This window comes from Dermacentor variabilis, chromosome 1, assembly GCF_050947875.1.
Source record: "Dermacentor variabilis isolate Ectoservices chromosome 1, ASM5094787v1, whole genome shotgun sequence".
NCBI lineage: Eukaryota > Metazoa > Arthropoda > Arachnida > Ixodida > Ixodidae > Dermacentor > Dermacentor variabilis.
Genome location: NC_134568.1, coordinates 143701699 through 143714169, shown reverse-complemented (window position 1 = coordinate 143714169; position 12471 = coordinate 143701699). Strand labels below are relative to the sequence as shown.

The following is a 12471-nucleotide window of genomic DNA, read 5'->3' as shown; positions in this document are numbered from 1 at the left end:
TGGCCCACGGTGCCACACACACCACAGGCAGGGATAGTGCGTAGGTAGGGCTGCACTTGGACAATCTCCGAGTTGTAGTTCACTGTCCGGGGCCTCACTTTTCCGGCAAAACTCAGGCGAGCCTTATTGGAGGTTCCCAATTTACGAATTTCTAAGATGGTGCCATGCCTCCAATGGATATCGTCTTTCAGAGTTTCCCCTGTTTCTTGATTTGCCACAGTGATGACGGCGTAGCAAATTTCTTCGCCATTTTTCTTGAGATGGCCCCGCAGTGGCACGTCTCCCTGAGCCGATTTGATCACGAAATCACCAAGCAGGCGGTCCGCCACGTAGGCGTTCTTGGTGCTCGCAATGAGTAGATTTTGCTCGCGGGAAAAGACGAAGCTGAGTTCCGCCGCAATTTGCGCGCCGAGGTAGGCACGCAAGGCCAGGCCCAGCTCACCATATGGGAAGGCACTCCCGATGGCCACAGCGGCTCGGGGCTTGATGATCACGACGAAATCGTCGGGTTGGAACTTGGGGAGAGGTTTGGGCCTCCATGTGGATTTAAGTTGGCGGTCCTTGGCCACACGCGAGACGGGACCGTGCTGAGGTGAGGTCGACTTGCCGGTTGTCGTTGTGGCGTCTGGCGTCATTTTGGCGTTCCGGCGCTGAGAGCGGCTCTCAATGAGACGCAGGAGATTTTCGTTCCGAAGTTGGTCCGATGTTGCCGAATTGGGTTCCTTGGCTTGAGGAATCGTCGACCAGGCCATGGCCTCCAGTCGTAGCCGCGTTGAGGTGGGGAGTTCGCCATGTTGGTGCGGAGAGCGGCTTCTTCGACGCCGGGTGCCGGTGCAGCCGTTAGGCTTAGCGGCGGCGCCGCCAAGCACGAGTGAAAGTCCGCTCTAAATTGGCGAAAAATTTGGCCCACCTGGATGAAAGAGATGTCCTTGTGTGCCGGGCAACTTGCTGCGTCCGATGGTTGCAAAATTGGCAGGGTTCGACGAATTGGTCCGTGGCTCCTGTCGAAAAATGACGGAGCCGAGGTGACATGCGTCCGATCGCTTCGCTCGCCGGACGCGGACCCCCTTTCGCTCACAGCCTCGTCTTTGTGGCGTCTGCCGAGTTGAGGACGCGCGTATTGTTCTTCACACACAGTCGACTTAGTGACGCCGTGGCTAGAGGTTTGCGGTGGCGTTCCAGGAAAGTTACCGCCGCTGTCGCAACTGGCTGGCAAAACTTGCACTTCAGCTGGCCGTTCTTAACAGGGCGCGGACGCCCCATTTGGTGATAGCTGTGTCTGAAGGGGCAATGTTCTGACTGGTGTTGTATAAGTCGCGGGTCGCTTTTTTGTCGCGACGATAGATTGGATTTTTCAAGCACTGCTTCAGGAGGGCACATGTAACCGGCAAACGGAGGCCTCAGGAGAGCACCCGAGGTTATAATAAAGCAGGCGGCGCAGTATCTCCAGGGTACCCAAGGGTTAGCGGGGGGATCAAAGCTGGAAGCAGGGCGGCCCGTGGGTTGGGGCTGCGGAGGCCGAAGCGTGCCCGGGGGTGTTCGCATAAAAAAAAATGGCTGTCGGCTATCGCGGACAGCCGATCATTATATACACCCCTGGCACGCGCAGGCCTTGGCGAGCCCCAACCCACGGACCAGTCCGGGTTCTAGCTTTGGTGACCCCATTGCCGCTTTGGTGTCTTGAAGGCGCCGCCAGTAATGCGAAATAATGACTCGTTGTTGCAATTAGTAAAAAACACGATTGAATAAATATAATTGCGTGCAGTCACCAACTTGTGACGCTAAGTTCAGCGCTACCGCGCCCCGCGACTTTTTTCAGTATATGCGGCACGCGCCCTGCGACTTCTGCAACACCAGTCAGAACTTTGCCTCTGAAGGTACGTCGGACAGACTTTCTCGCACCTGCGGCGCTGGTACTGGGTCAGCCATCGTTACCGGCGGCCTTTCAGCTACTTGAGTTCAACCGCGGAGGCTTTCGGGCGCTCCGGTACTGCTGCTGCGGCTTGGATGAGGCGGAAAAAAAAATGTTTTTGCGGTGCTATGTGATCCATTAATGATTATGAAATGACCGCTGGCAGTATACGCGGGGCGCAGAGCATGCTGGTGACTACTTATTCTAGAACGCGCTTATTTTTTTACGTGCACATACTATCACAAATTCGCGTTGGCATCTAGAAGTGGAATACAGGGTGCGCCACGTAACTTGAGCCAAACATTAAAAATATGCAGCATAACTGCGAGTCGGCCTAGCTGCACTGAACCAAGGTAGTCGCTTGGAGATACTCAATTGGTTTTTTCATTCCTCGTAATAAGATAATTAGGTTCAATTAATTAACCGGCCTCTCAAATATAGTTAGATGAAATGTGTAAATGAGAAAATTGTAGAGCGACATGAAAAACTCCCGATACAGCTTTCTGTTGCTCAGTACGTGCTACATAAATGTGTTTTTCAGAGCGTGAAAGGAGCCCACGAACACACGTGAAATTGCCGCGCGACTGGCCACTGGAGGTACTTTGTGTGTATTCGCGGGCTCCTTTCACGCTCGGAAAAACACTTTCCTGTAGCAACAGAAAGCTGTATCGGGAGTTTGTCATGTTGCTCAACAATTTTATCCTTGACACTTCTCATGTAACTATAATATTCGAAAAGTTTAGTTAATTGAGACTAATGATCTAATTAGGTGGAATGAAAAAAAAATTAATCTGAGCATATCCAAGCGACGGCAAATATTACATTGCTTCTATCCAGCTACGTGGCATTTGCATATTTTTAATGTTTGGCTGAAGTTACGTGGGACACCCTGTATCTCTGCAAGAGTTTGTGATGTGCCGGAAACGCACTATACTTCACAATTTGCGGGTTATATGTATGTTTATCATTTTGTGAGCTGCTTCCAAAGCATTGAACGAGTCGCCTGCTGATGTCGGCACGTGCTTTCGTCTATGCATTTTGCTGTAGTGACAGGACGTGAAGCAAGGCATAGCATGATGCGCCCACAGAAATAGGCTACAATCACTCGTGTACTTAAATTTAGGCGCACGTTAGAGAGCTCCAGGTAGTTAAAATTAATCTGGAGCCCCCATTACGGCGTACGTCATAATTACATCGTGTTTTTGACAGTACATTGCGGGGCTTATCCATTTATTTACTTTTCCCCGCAATCGTCACCGTGGCATGTCGTCGTGCTGTCACCAACGGTAATAGGGGTCAAATTGCCATTTGATTTTTGTATTTCTAACCCTGCTTACTGACAGCAACCAGTGTTGCACGTATTGACATGCATGCATCCGCTCACAAGCGAAAGCATTCAAATTGTTATAGGAGAGTACAGAAATGACACTTTTATGCTTCTATATTTATCTAGTGTTGCCTTTGACAGCAAACGGACAAACTTAACTTGCAAGATGAAGTACCGCCAGCCCAAAGCCAAATATTCAAGGTGAAGTGTCGTTGAAATGTGTAAATGCACAAAGAATGTTTCAGCAAAGGCGCAGCACGTTTTAATATATATATATATATATATATATATATATATATATATATATATATATATTGTGGATTAAAGAAAATCCGGGTGTTCAGCTGCGTGAATCTGCTTGCCATTGCCTGCTGTGTGCAGCAGTCTCAAGGCTGGATGGAGTGAGAAATTGTACACCCAGCATGAAATTATAAATTGTGCAACTATTTACTCGATCGTTTTAGTATATGTAGTTGCAGTCCATGCAGGCTTTACCATAACTAAGAACAATAATGATTAAATCGCTAATTACATCGACCCGCCGTGGTTGCTCAGTGGCTATGGTATTGGGCTGCTGAGCACGAGGTCACGGGATCGAATCCCGGCCACGGCGGCCGCATTTCGGTGGGGGCGAAATGCGAAAACACCTGTGTACTTAGATTTAGGTGCACGTGAAAGAACCCCAGGTGGTCGAAATTTCCGGAGTCCTCCACTACGGCGTGCCTCATAATCGGAAAGTAGTTTTGGCACGTTAAATCCCTTAATTTTTTTAATTACATCGAACACAACATACTAGTCGATTTCCTTGTCTACTTACCATATATTCATTTTTTAAATATGTTTATTTATGGATACCTCACATGCCTTGTGAAAGATATTGCTAAGGGGGCAATAAAGTTACAGCAAGGTAAAACAAACGTTAGTCAACGAGGCAATAGAAAGCACCCCGTAACAAAAGCATTATTCAGCCAGGGCGATAACACGCAACATCAAACTAAAGAATATCTATATGTTCGTGTGTGTATACAACTGTGTGCTGTGAATTTTTGGCTCTAAGATGTTGTTTTCTTACTCTCTCTCTCTCTCTCTGTATATATATATATATATATATATATATATATATATATATATATATATATATATATATATATATATATATATATATTGTTTGTGCGAAAAGGAGTGGCCATCACCATTATAGAGCGACATTTCTTTTATGTTCATTTCAATAAAAAAATATGCACGGAAAGATACTATTAAATATTACACAAACACCAGTGCACTACAGAATATGCGTAAATGCAAAAATAGCCATATCACTCGTTGAATCACCACAATGCAAATTGAAAAAGACAATTAGGCCGACAACAATTAAACTATGCCATCTACGATAAAGCTATCAGTTGACAAATGAATCATATGTGAGCCAACGCATGATTTGTTTAAAGAATTAATTAATAAACGTAACATGAGTACGGACTATAGATATTACAAGAATGCGAAAAATTGTCATCTACCCGAATTGCAGCGCGAAGCTACAAAGCAAACCCGTACGGGTTCTGTAAAACAATTGAATAATAAGCATACTATAAGTACAGACTATATATACTACAAAATCAGTGTATAAAGATATAGAAATGTACGGAATAAAATACCGACACAAAAGGGCTAAACGGTTCGGACGGCAAAATGTTTGAGGCAGAGCTGAAAAATTGCCTGAGATATATCCTGTAAAACTCTTCCGCAACACGTGAAAATAGAGGCAATGCGCACGTTGAGATCTCGCGTGGTCTACCTTCTACGGCGTTGGCCGCTTTCACAGGTGCCAGATGGATGGCTGGATGGGTGCTATGAGCGTCCTAGGGTGGTTGCTTGGGCTAGTTGGTAATTCATGATCAAAAATAACGTACAGCGTGAAGAACAAGGACTGCGAGAGACGACATACACAGCGCTGTGTATGTCGTACCTCGCAGTCCTTGTCCTTCGCGCTGTACGTTATTTTTGACTATGAGCGTCTCCTTTGTAACGGGGTGGTGGGTTGCGCCACCAAGCACTTCTTATTTTTCGGAATGTCCTACCTACATTTTTGAGAAAGCACACAAACACAAAGAATTCCCGGCATCAAAATTTTTGAACTATTACTGCGGACTATTTTTGCACGCCTGCGTTGTTTGTTGTCCCCATACTTCTCGGTCACCAAGCCTCCAATCGCGCTTTACTAATCTCTATTGCGGAGATGTTGACTTTCCTCCTGCTACCCCTGAACTCAAGGGCTTCAAGGAGGCCAGAGGAGCCTAAACCGACAGCTGGGTGGGTAGCAGCTGGGATAGAGCCCTACCTTAAGAGCCTTGGCTAACAGCGCCACCTCGGAGCAGCCAGACGCGCTTACCGGATTACAGTTTTCTTTTTATTTTTTTGCTGGGGAGCACACCAAATAGGAGACCACTGCATGGTTCAGGGATCGGCGCGGCTCTCCGCCAGTCTAGGTAGCCACGAGAGGGATGATTTAGTTAGGAATCATTCAGACTGTGCGGGTAAGACCGATCCGGGCCGACGAGTTGTGTACCGGCCAGCACGAGGCGCGAGAAGGCGACATGAGAGGGAATTTCACGAAAAAGCGCCGCAGAAAGAAGCGCGCTAAAGATAGGAATGCGGTGGCTAATGTAGCGCAGCCAAAGACAGCGAAAGACGCAAAAAGCCAGGGCGCAAGGAAAAGAAAGGTGCGGTCGTCGTTGACGATGTTGACGCATCATAAACGTTCGAGCCACTGGTCAAAGAGAGACCGAGAAGCATGTTCTGCACGGACGCTGACAAAGGGCACGGGACAGTTATATTCCTCGTCGTTCCGTCGTTCTTTTCGAAGTTCAGCGTGTAGTACAAAGAAGCGCAAGGTGGCAAGACGAGATGAGGTGGTAGGGAGTCGTGACGCGGTTAATCGAGTTTGTGTTGAAAGCGGGGCGCCAGGACGCAAATTGGCAGGGGACTGTAACGTCTTGGGGGAGCTGGTAGTGAGTCAGCCCTTTTGTTGTTCCTCGGTAGCCAGAGTAGCTTTCGGACCGTGACCACCTCGGGAAGGGTTGAAATCTGGGCCAGTTGGTACATACTTGAACAAAAAAAACCAGTCAGAAACACAAAGGATAAGAGGAGAGGTTCACACCACAGTCGTTGTGGTGTGACGGCTCAAAAGCATGAGTCAGTCGTAAGCGTTTGGAACGGGAGGCCAAGAGAGCTTCCGTAAAAGGAAAACGTGTTGTTTTGTTTTGTTTTTGAACATTTGCAAATTTTCGCGATTTCAGACTAGGATTTCTCTCAATATGTAAGGTATGAGCTCTGTTTATGTTTTGTTTGAGAAGCTCGAGATTAGAAAGACGCGTTTTTTTGTAAACATGTAGTATCGCGGGGTGTTCATTAATGAGTAGATAGGCTCTTTTTTGTGTGTGTGAGTAACCTGAGTGTCAAGGTTATCGGTGAGAGGCCTATCGTAATGCGCGTGTGTATTAGTTAACCTTCTTTCTTTATGTGTTTTTTTATTTTCTAAGGTTAAGCGCGTAGATTTTCAGTGAGTGCATGATATGCACTGAGAGGCGTTCTTAGTTCCTTTAGCGCTTGTCCTGTGCGGACGGAAGGAAGCAGAATGTTTGACTGGGTTGCTCGTGTGTGTTGAGGGCAGCCGTATTCTGACTTCTCTAGTAAGCGTGCATGGAACTAGTTATTAAAAGACGCATTATTTTAAAGGTTCTGCGGAGTGCGTAAGTTCCGCAAGTTTAATTGCTCGTGTAAGTTACGTGTCCTGATTAGACTAGAGAAAGACGCGTGAGTAAGCGCGATGAAACGTTTGCGTGCGACGCAAGTACGTGTTCGGAATAGGGACCACAAAGCTTGCGCGATTGTGATTACGTACCTGTGGAATTGGCCAGAAGGTTCAGTGGCAACCGTACATGAGATAAGTACGCCACTGCGATAGGGTAAGAACAGGCTGTTCGTGAACTTAGGCTGCTTAAGTTGTGTTTGGGTATTGGTGGTTGAGAAGCTTTCGGTTTAATTCTACGTAAACCTTTGCTCTTATGCAGCGCGACGGTCTGGTTTGGTCAAACTCGGGGTGGAACGTGAACGCTCGCTTTGGCGGCACAAAATTTTGGGGAAAAATTTGGGATTCCAAGTTAAGCGGCTTGCATGGAAATTTTGATAGGAAGCCTGGTGGGTTAACAGCTGATTCCGGGCGTTTGCACGCGGAGTGGTATTGTGTTGCCGGGATCGACTCTTCTGTGCCAGTTGTGAGATTGTTGAAGGCATTCCAAGTGCGCAGGGGTTACAGAGAGCAAAGCCATCGTCTTGCTCGCCAGCCATTCTCTTCCTGCCCAGCGGTTGCCAGCACTAGACAGTCGAGATTTTCCGGGCCATGGAGGCGCTGTTAAGAACGGCCAGCTGCAGTGCAAGTTTGCCAGCCATTTACGCCAGCGGTGGCAACCTCATCTTGGAACGCCGCCGCCAATCTCTAGCCACGGCGTGACTAAGTCGACTTTGTGTCGGGGACAATACGCACGTCCTCCACTCTCCGTCGCTTCAGCTAGGATGCGTTTGACGAAGCAGGCTTTGTGCTGAAACCGCCACCGTTACGCTCTAGCCTCGTCGCCGTTGTGACGGAATGAGTTCGGCGGGCCAACTATTGTTACCGAACTCCCCACCGCGGACCTGATCTGCCACGGGTGGGGGAGTTGCCGCGGGAACGTCGTCGTAGGCTCCTTCCCACGCGCCGACCAAGACGCAAGACAATGCGCTACCCGGGCGCGCTACCCGGGTCGGCTCCGAGTTCTACGAAGCCCCTCTGACGTCGGCTCCGGGCCATGCACCTGTGTGTGTGTGTGTGTGTACGTGTGTGTGTGTGTAAGCCGTCCCGGGGTGAGGCGGCGTGTTTACAATGACTGGACGAACGTTTCCGTCCCCTTGGAATCAAGGGGGGACCAAGTGCTTATAAGCAGCGATTGTCGGCTGCTAGAGTGTGCTCGTCGTCGTGCTCTGTGCTCGAAATGTACTCGTGAGTTGTGTGCTCGTTTGCTGTATGCTTTGTCTTGCGGGCTCCATTTTGGGAGTCACGCTAGACTGTCGATGTATGTCTTGTTTAAACTGTAAATAATGTAAATAAATCCTGCTCGCCTAAGTCCCGACGAAGAGTCAAGGTACCCCCTACAGCTACGACCGCCAAATCTGACAAGGTGACGATGAATTTTGATTTTGCCATAACTTAGGTACACAACCTTATTTATGTTGGACTAGGATGAAAATTATGTTGTAGGTTGAAGTAGGGCCGGCTGGTCCGATGGTACCAGCCGGCATGCAGCTTCGTGCGAAAGAGACGCTGGTTGCCGTGTCCCCCCACAAAGTAACGGCGCCTCTGAGTTGGCCGTAGTGGTCGTTGTAGGTTAGCATTCAGCTTGTGCCGGCCACTGAGCAATTAGTGCCCTCCTAGGGTACAATGGCGCAGTCGTTCCTTTTATGGAGAACCATTTCGAGCTCTCTCGTACTTCTACAGGTGACGATGTGTTTTGATTTTGCCATAACTTAGGCACACAACCTTATTTATGTTGGTCTCGGGTGAAAATTATGTTGTAGGTTGAAGTAGGGCCGGCTGGTCCGATGGTACCAGCCGGCATGCAGCTTCGTGCGAAAGAGACGCTGGTCGCCGTGTCCCCCCAAAAAGTAACGGCGCCTCTGAATTGGCCGTAGTGGTCGTTGTAGGTTAGCATTCAGCTTGTGCCGGCCACTGAGCAGGCAGTGCCCTCCTACGGTACAATGGCGCAGTCGTTCCTTTTATGGAGAGCCATTTCGAGCTCTCTCGTACTTCTACAGGTGACGATGTGTTTTGATTTTGCCATAACTTAGGCACACAACCTTATTTATGTTGGTCTAGGGTGAAAATTATGTTGTAGGTTGAAGTAGGGCAGCAGTGCGATGGTACCAACCAGCATGCAGTTTCGTGCGAAAGAGGCACTGGTCGCATAGCATATCATAAGACGCCAACACAACATAAGAAGTTTGTTGGCTTCTTATGATATGACTAATAAAAACCGGGCCCCTCGGTTAACCCCTTTTCTTCACGCTGGTCGCATAGCAATGACACCTCTTGACGTCTGTGTGGCGTCACAGAATAGCTGTTCACTGCGGTATTCTCGTGGTGATGTTGGCTTGGTGGCTTTTTCACCGTAGCTTCATGTTGGCAAGCGAATGAATTTGTTTGAATGCGCTCAGCCAAAAGTATCATTTTTTGGCTGAGTGCATGCAAACAGTGTCATACAACAGTCTCCAACCATCAGGTGCTACCTTTGCTGATATGGTCGTTTAGTGCAACATTACACCGATGCCACTGCTTTCTAGTGTAGCTTTGTTGTGCGCATTGTTAAGCGTTGGTTTACATTTGATAGTATACTCCAGCCGTAACCACATAATTATTTTTTGTTAATACTTCCCATGTTTAGATGTCTCAAGGTCCGTTTCATGAGCACCACAAGTACCTCCAGCAAGCTGTGCTGCAGGTGCATCGTGCTGAGAAGTTGCGGCCTAACAAGCTGAACGTCCTGCAAACTTACATTGGAGGTCCCAATGATGCATCAGTCTGGCTGCTGCTTTCCAAGCTCTCTCTCTGCTGTGATCTTGGCCAGGGCAACTTCGCCTTCAACTACTGGAAGCAGCAGTGGGAGGACCAGCCAGAAGGGTCAAGTAACCTGCGCGCCTCCAAAGAGACAGTCAACAACGTGCTCATTGTGCTCAAGAAAGTTTCTTGCCACTTGCCTTCAAATGCGCTCGGAGAGTTGATTGCAGACCTGGAGCAGCGGCTATCTCAGCTGAGTCTCCCCGTGGAGGTTATTACTCGCACGGTAGACTGCTTGCACATTCTCAAGCGTAATGTGCATCGGGAGCGGCCTGAACTTGGTGAGCGTGCCATCCAAGTATGGTGCAAACAGATGCTGGACAATTGCCAGACATTCGTTTACCAGGCAGTCATGGGAACCAAGGATGAGGACAGCACAATTCTGGAAGAGCAGTTGGTGCGCCATCTCGTGCTCCTTGGGGAGGCATCTCAGCCTGCGCCTTGCGCTGTCTCGAGCCAGCCTTACGACCTGGTTCACGCCTGCGTGACCTGTTCGGAGAGCCCAGAGACCATGTCGGAACCCGACGCCAAGAGAGGTGATATAAAGAAGAAACGAACGAAGCGCTCCCGGGCACGACAGTCTGGCTGTGGAAAGAGCTGCCTGCGAATTACTGGACGCGTGCGTGCCCATGCGGTGATCGTGATGGGTATGCTATGCACACAGAATGAAATGCTTGCGAAGAGCGTAGTGCCAATCATGGGAATTCCCTCTCGTGCAGCCAGGATCCAATGATGCGAGCCAACCTGATAATTGCACTGACTGACATGTGCAAGCGTTACGCCGTCTTGGTCGACCCGTATCTACCCGTCGTGACACGTTGCATCAAAGACTCGGTTCCAGCTATTCGCAGTTTGGTTGTCACATGCCTAGTGCAGTTGCTGCAGCAGGATTTTGTCAAGCTGCACGGACAGCTCTTTTACCGGCTACTTTCAGCCCTTGCTGACGATGAGCGAGAGATTCGCCAGCTGGCAGAGTTCGGGCTGGTGGACTACGTGCTCAAGCGAAATAACCATCTCTTTTATTACCGGTTCGTTGAGTGCCTCTGCTACTTCAACTCTTACCGCGGTTGCAGCGGCGAGGCGTCACAGGAAAACGTCGTTGAGATGACCGAGCGGGACCGGCGCCTGTTCAGCCTTGAAGGGAAGGGGCGGCGGGACCAGCGCACGGCTCTGTACTGCTTCATGTTGCTCAACATGCCGGGTGAAGACAGGTTCAAGCTGACCCTTGCGCTGACCCATAGTGTGCTTGTGCCGTGTGCTGACGAGACAAACACTGGCTCCGGTATGGAAAAGGAATGTCCTGAGCTGCTGCATGACGCATTGTCGGTGCTGTGCTCCAAGGAGATCAAGCTGGGTGCCTTTGCAGCTGCAGCTGAGGATGCAGCTACGGAGAACCCTGTCCAGGCCTTGCTGCACACCACACGCAAAACAATACTGAGCACTGTGGTGAGTAAATTCTTTAAGGTCTGAGCTGTAATCAACCTACCAGCTTTTTGCTGTTTTGTCAAGTATGCTTCCTAGTTGTCCATGCTGCAGTTTATATTTTAATTTGCTGACGTGAAACTCGTCACACACATCGACTTGCTGTTGCGCCTCTAAGGGAACTACTTTCCAGAAGTGCGGAGAGCCGGAGAGCAGGTGCTTTTGTTGGAGGAACCTCTTCTAGATTTTTAACCTTTCACTGACGATACAAATCACCTCTACAAGTTTGGAGCACGTCGGTATACAAATGAATAGACGTCGCATTGCTTAGGGCCAGCTGTGGTAGTGCACTGTCACTGCGCGTTGATGTTGCAAGGGTAGTAGTTGATTAAGGTGTCTTGTACTGGCCCGTTGTGACGATGTGGCACAGCTCTTGCTCAGCTACATCTGTGACTACAGTGTGAACATAAAACATGGAGCACGGAAGAGAAAACATGCCGCACAAGAGCGTGTTGTGGTGCGTTCTCTCTACTGTACTCCTGTCTTTTGCGTTCATGCTCTAGCTAAAGATGCCGGTGTGCCAGCTCCCCCAACCTGCTGGGGTTTTTACTAAGCATCTGCGTACTCGCTTGTGCAGGTGCGGGTGAATTTGGTGGAGAACGCGATTTCTGTGGTCATTGCTCTCAAGAACAAGTTGGAGGCCGCCCGGTCACCATTGATGCGGTCACTGCTCATGTTCCTGCGCGAGCTCATGCGCGACTACAATGCGCAGGTCGACGAGATGCTGTCGGCGGACAAGAAGCTGGCCAGCGAGATTGCTTTTGACATGCGGTGCCTGAAACGGAAGGAAGAGGAGGAGGCCGCCACCAAGGGCAATGCGGTCGCAACACCAAAGGCACCTGCACGTGCCGTGAAACCGGAGCTCAGGTTTCACGGCACGTGCTTGACACAGCGCGGTAGCTCAAGGAAGAGTCCAACAAGTGGCGCTGCATTGTGGTGCTACCACAAGTGGCATCCGAGGAAGAGACCTCTCAACAGCAGAATGGCAATGGTGAGCCTACGCCCCAAGGTCAGAGACGTCCTCTTCTACGGGCAAGCTTTGAATACAAGGATATCACCTCGAGATTCACTGTGGCATTATTGCTACAAATGATGCCAGTAGCT

General features: G+C 49.3%; 2 protein-coding genes across 2 annotated transcripts; both read left to right on the top strand.

Annotated features, from left to right (window-relative positions):
• Positions 1-9712: 9712 nt before the first annotated feature.
• On the top strand, positions 9713-10618 carry LOC142587331 (condensin-2 complex subunit D3-like). The gene has a single exon (XM_075698277.1). It carries the CDS (start codon positions 9713-9715, stop codon positions 10616-10618), a length of 906 nt encoding a protein of 301 aa, XP_075554392.1.
• On the top strand, positions 10618-12254 carry LOC142587277 (condensin-2 complex subunit D3-L-like). Its single transcript, XM_075698172.1, has 3 exons — positions 10618-11331; positions 11945-12179; positions 12235-12254. Exons 1-3 carry the CDS (start codon positions 10618-10620, stop codon positions 12252-12254), a joined length of 969 nt encoding a protein of 322 aa, XP_075554287.1.
• Positions 12255-12471: the final 217 nt, after the last annotated feature.

Excerpts from the sequence above, each read along its gene's own strand:
- LOC142587331 (XM_075698277.1), top strand. The coding sequence starts at position 9,713 with ATGTCTCAAGGTCCGTTTCATGAGCACCACAAGTACCTCCAGCAAGCT.
- LOC142587277 (XM_075698172.1), top strand. The coding sequence starts at position 10,618 with ATGCGAGCCAACCTGATAATTGCACTGACTGACATGTGCAAGCGTTAC. Across the intron at positions 11,332-11,944 it reads AAACAATACTGAGCACTGTG|GTGCGGGTGAATTTGGTGGA; the intron begins GTGAGTAAATTC and ends TCGCTTGTGCAG. Across the intron at positions 12,180-12,234 it reads GGAGGAGGCCGCCACCAAGG|GTTTCACGGCACGTGCTTGA; the intron begins GCAATGCGGTCG and ends ACCGGAGCTCAG.